The 1677-nt window shown below is 51.4% G+C and overlaps 1 protein-coding gene across 1 annotated transcript; it reads left to right on the forward strand.

Moving 5' to 3' along the window:
* Nucleotides 1-19: 19 nt before the first annotated feature.
* On the forward strand, nt 20-1538 carry CCDC68 (coiled-coil domain containing 68; the record flags this gene model as incomplete). Its single annotated transcript, XM_010193237.1, has 5 exons — nt 20-145; nt 359-487; nt 641-723; nt 1006-1111; nt 1455-1538. Coding segments are annotated over 5 exons (528 nt in total), but the record flags the coding sequence as incomplete, so codon positions are not given.
* Between the last annotated feature and the right edge of the window lie 139 nt (nt 1539-1677).

Here is a 1677-nt window from a genome sequence, read left to right on the forward strand (position 1 = left end):
ACGTAATTGCTCTTTCTAGCTGGAAGCGGTGAGAGAAGCAGGCGTCCAGGCGCTCAGATCTGCCTCCCAAAAGCTACACCAGGATTACCAGACTCGGGCAGAAGAGCTGGAGAAAAGCCACGAGGATGAGAAGCAGCAAATCCAGGTAGCAAATCTTGTCCAAAATATTTTAGGTGGGCTGCAGCTCCCTGTGCTGCAAGTTTCAGGAGCTACCGAGTCCCTTCTGCAAGCACAATGGGCAAGTTAAATGAGAAAACGGAAAGGACTTTTGGGTTTGTTCCTGATTTTTTGGGATGGGGTTGGCTCGAAGGCCCTCGAGCCCCATCGGCCGCGTTCACCACAGCCGTTTTGGTCGCAGGTCTACAACCTCCAGCAAGAAGAGGAGCTCCGGCAACGCTCCGAAAACGCCGCTCGCCTCGCCGAGGGCGTCAGGGAGAGGTGCGGCCGCATCGCGGAGATGGAGAGGCGGGTGCAGAGGATGGAGGAGGTACGGCACGGAACTGCTGCTCCCTCGCTGTGTGAATTTCCTTGGGTATTTTTAGCTGAGCTGGAAGAAGCAACAGCTCCATCAAATGTCTCTTGCAAATCAAATAGCAGGAAGCGTTAACGCACATTTTTACCTCCCTTCTTGTTTCCTCAGGAAAAGAAAACTCTGACGGAGAAGAAAATATCCTGCGAAAAGATGCTCCAGCAGATGACGTCGAGGAACAAAGACAGCAAACGGTGATTAAACGCACGCGATAAAGTGGGTTTTAATTCCCTGCCGGGGGATTAGTTCACGTAGAGCACCGGTCACTCGCTCGGGTTACTTCTGGTAGTAAAAAATCACTCATGGGGAAGCGAACTGGTTCAAAACAACCTCATTTCCTGGGGTTGCTTAAAGAAGCCAAAGCAGATGGGGGTGTCCCACAGCTCTTAAAACGGGGAGTGGTGTCCTACAGCTCATTGTGATGGGTTGTACGTGACGGGCGATATGGATGGGGGCTGCTGTGCTCTCGCCCGCAGGTGCGTGGATCTCCAGCAGCAGATCTCCACCCTGCAGGAGCAGATCGGGCACCTGCAGCGCCTGATCCAGGCGCAGCACCACGGCCTGCGCGGCGCCATCCAGGAGGTCAGGAAACAAAGCGGGAGGGCCGGGGATGCAGGGTGATGGGTGAAGGGCCCCCTGTTAACACAAGGGGCTTGCCTTTTGCCAGCTGCTAAATAGCTTTCATAGTCAGATTTTATTATGTATGTGATTAGACTTGTTACCTTAAGGAAAATGTGACGTTGTGTGTGGAGAAATTGTTTTATAAATCAGTTTGACTTCTTCTGTGGTAAAAGAGCAGGGAATTGAATGGTCTGTGATTCCCCTGACATGGTGAGAGGGCTGGTTTGACACCCAGATGGGTGGTGTTTTTTTTGATGTGTTAAGTTTATAAGCGAGTTGAAACCTTTCACTTTGTGTATGTCAGGCGGAGGAACTGAAAAATGAACTCAAGAGCCAAGACAAAAAAATAGAAAACCTGACAGAGCAGCTGAATGCGCTGGAAGCACAGGTAAAGTAAATAGAGAGAGATGAGAGGAGACGAGAGATGAGTACTCACCTGCGTACACAAATCCCCACCCGCGTATGCACTCATCCGCATATGCAAATCTATGTCGGTACCCGCGTACGCAAATCCCCGCCCGCGTACG

The sequence above is a fragment of the Mesitornis unicolor genome, unplaced genomic scaffold, assembly GCF_000695765.1.
Source record: "Mesitornis unicolor isolate BGI_N332 unplaced genomic scaffold, ASM69576v1 C13317529, whole genome shotgun sequence".
NCBI classification, from domain to species: domain Eukaryota; kingdom Metazoa; phylum Chordata; class Aves; order Mesitornithiformes; family Mesitornithidae; genus Mesitornis; species Mesitornis unicolor.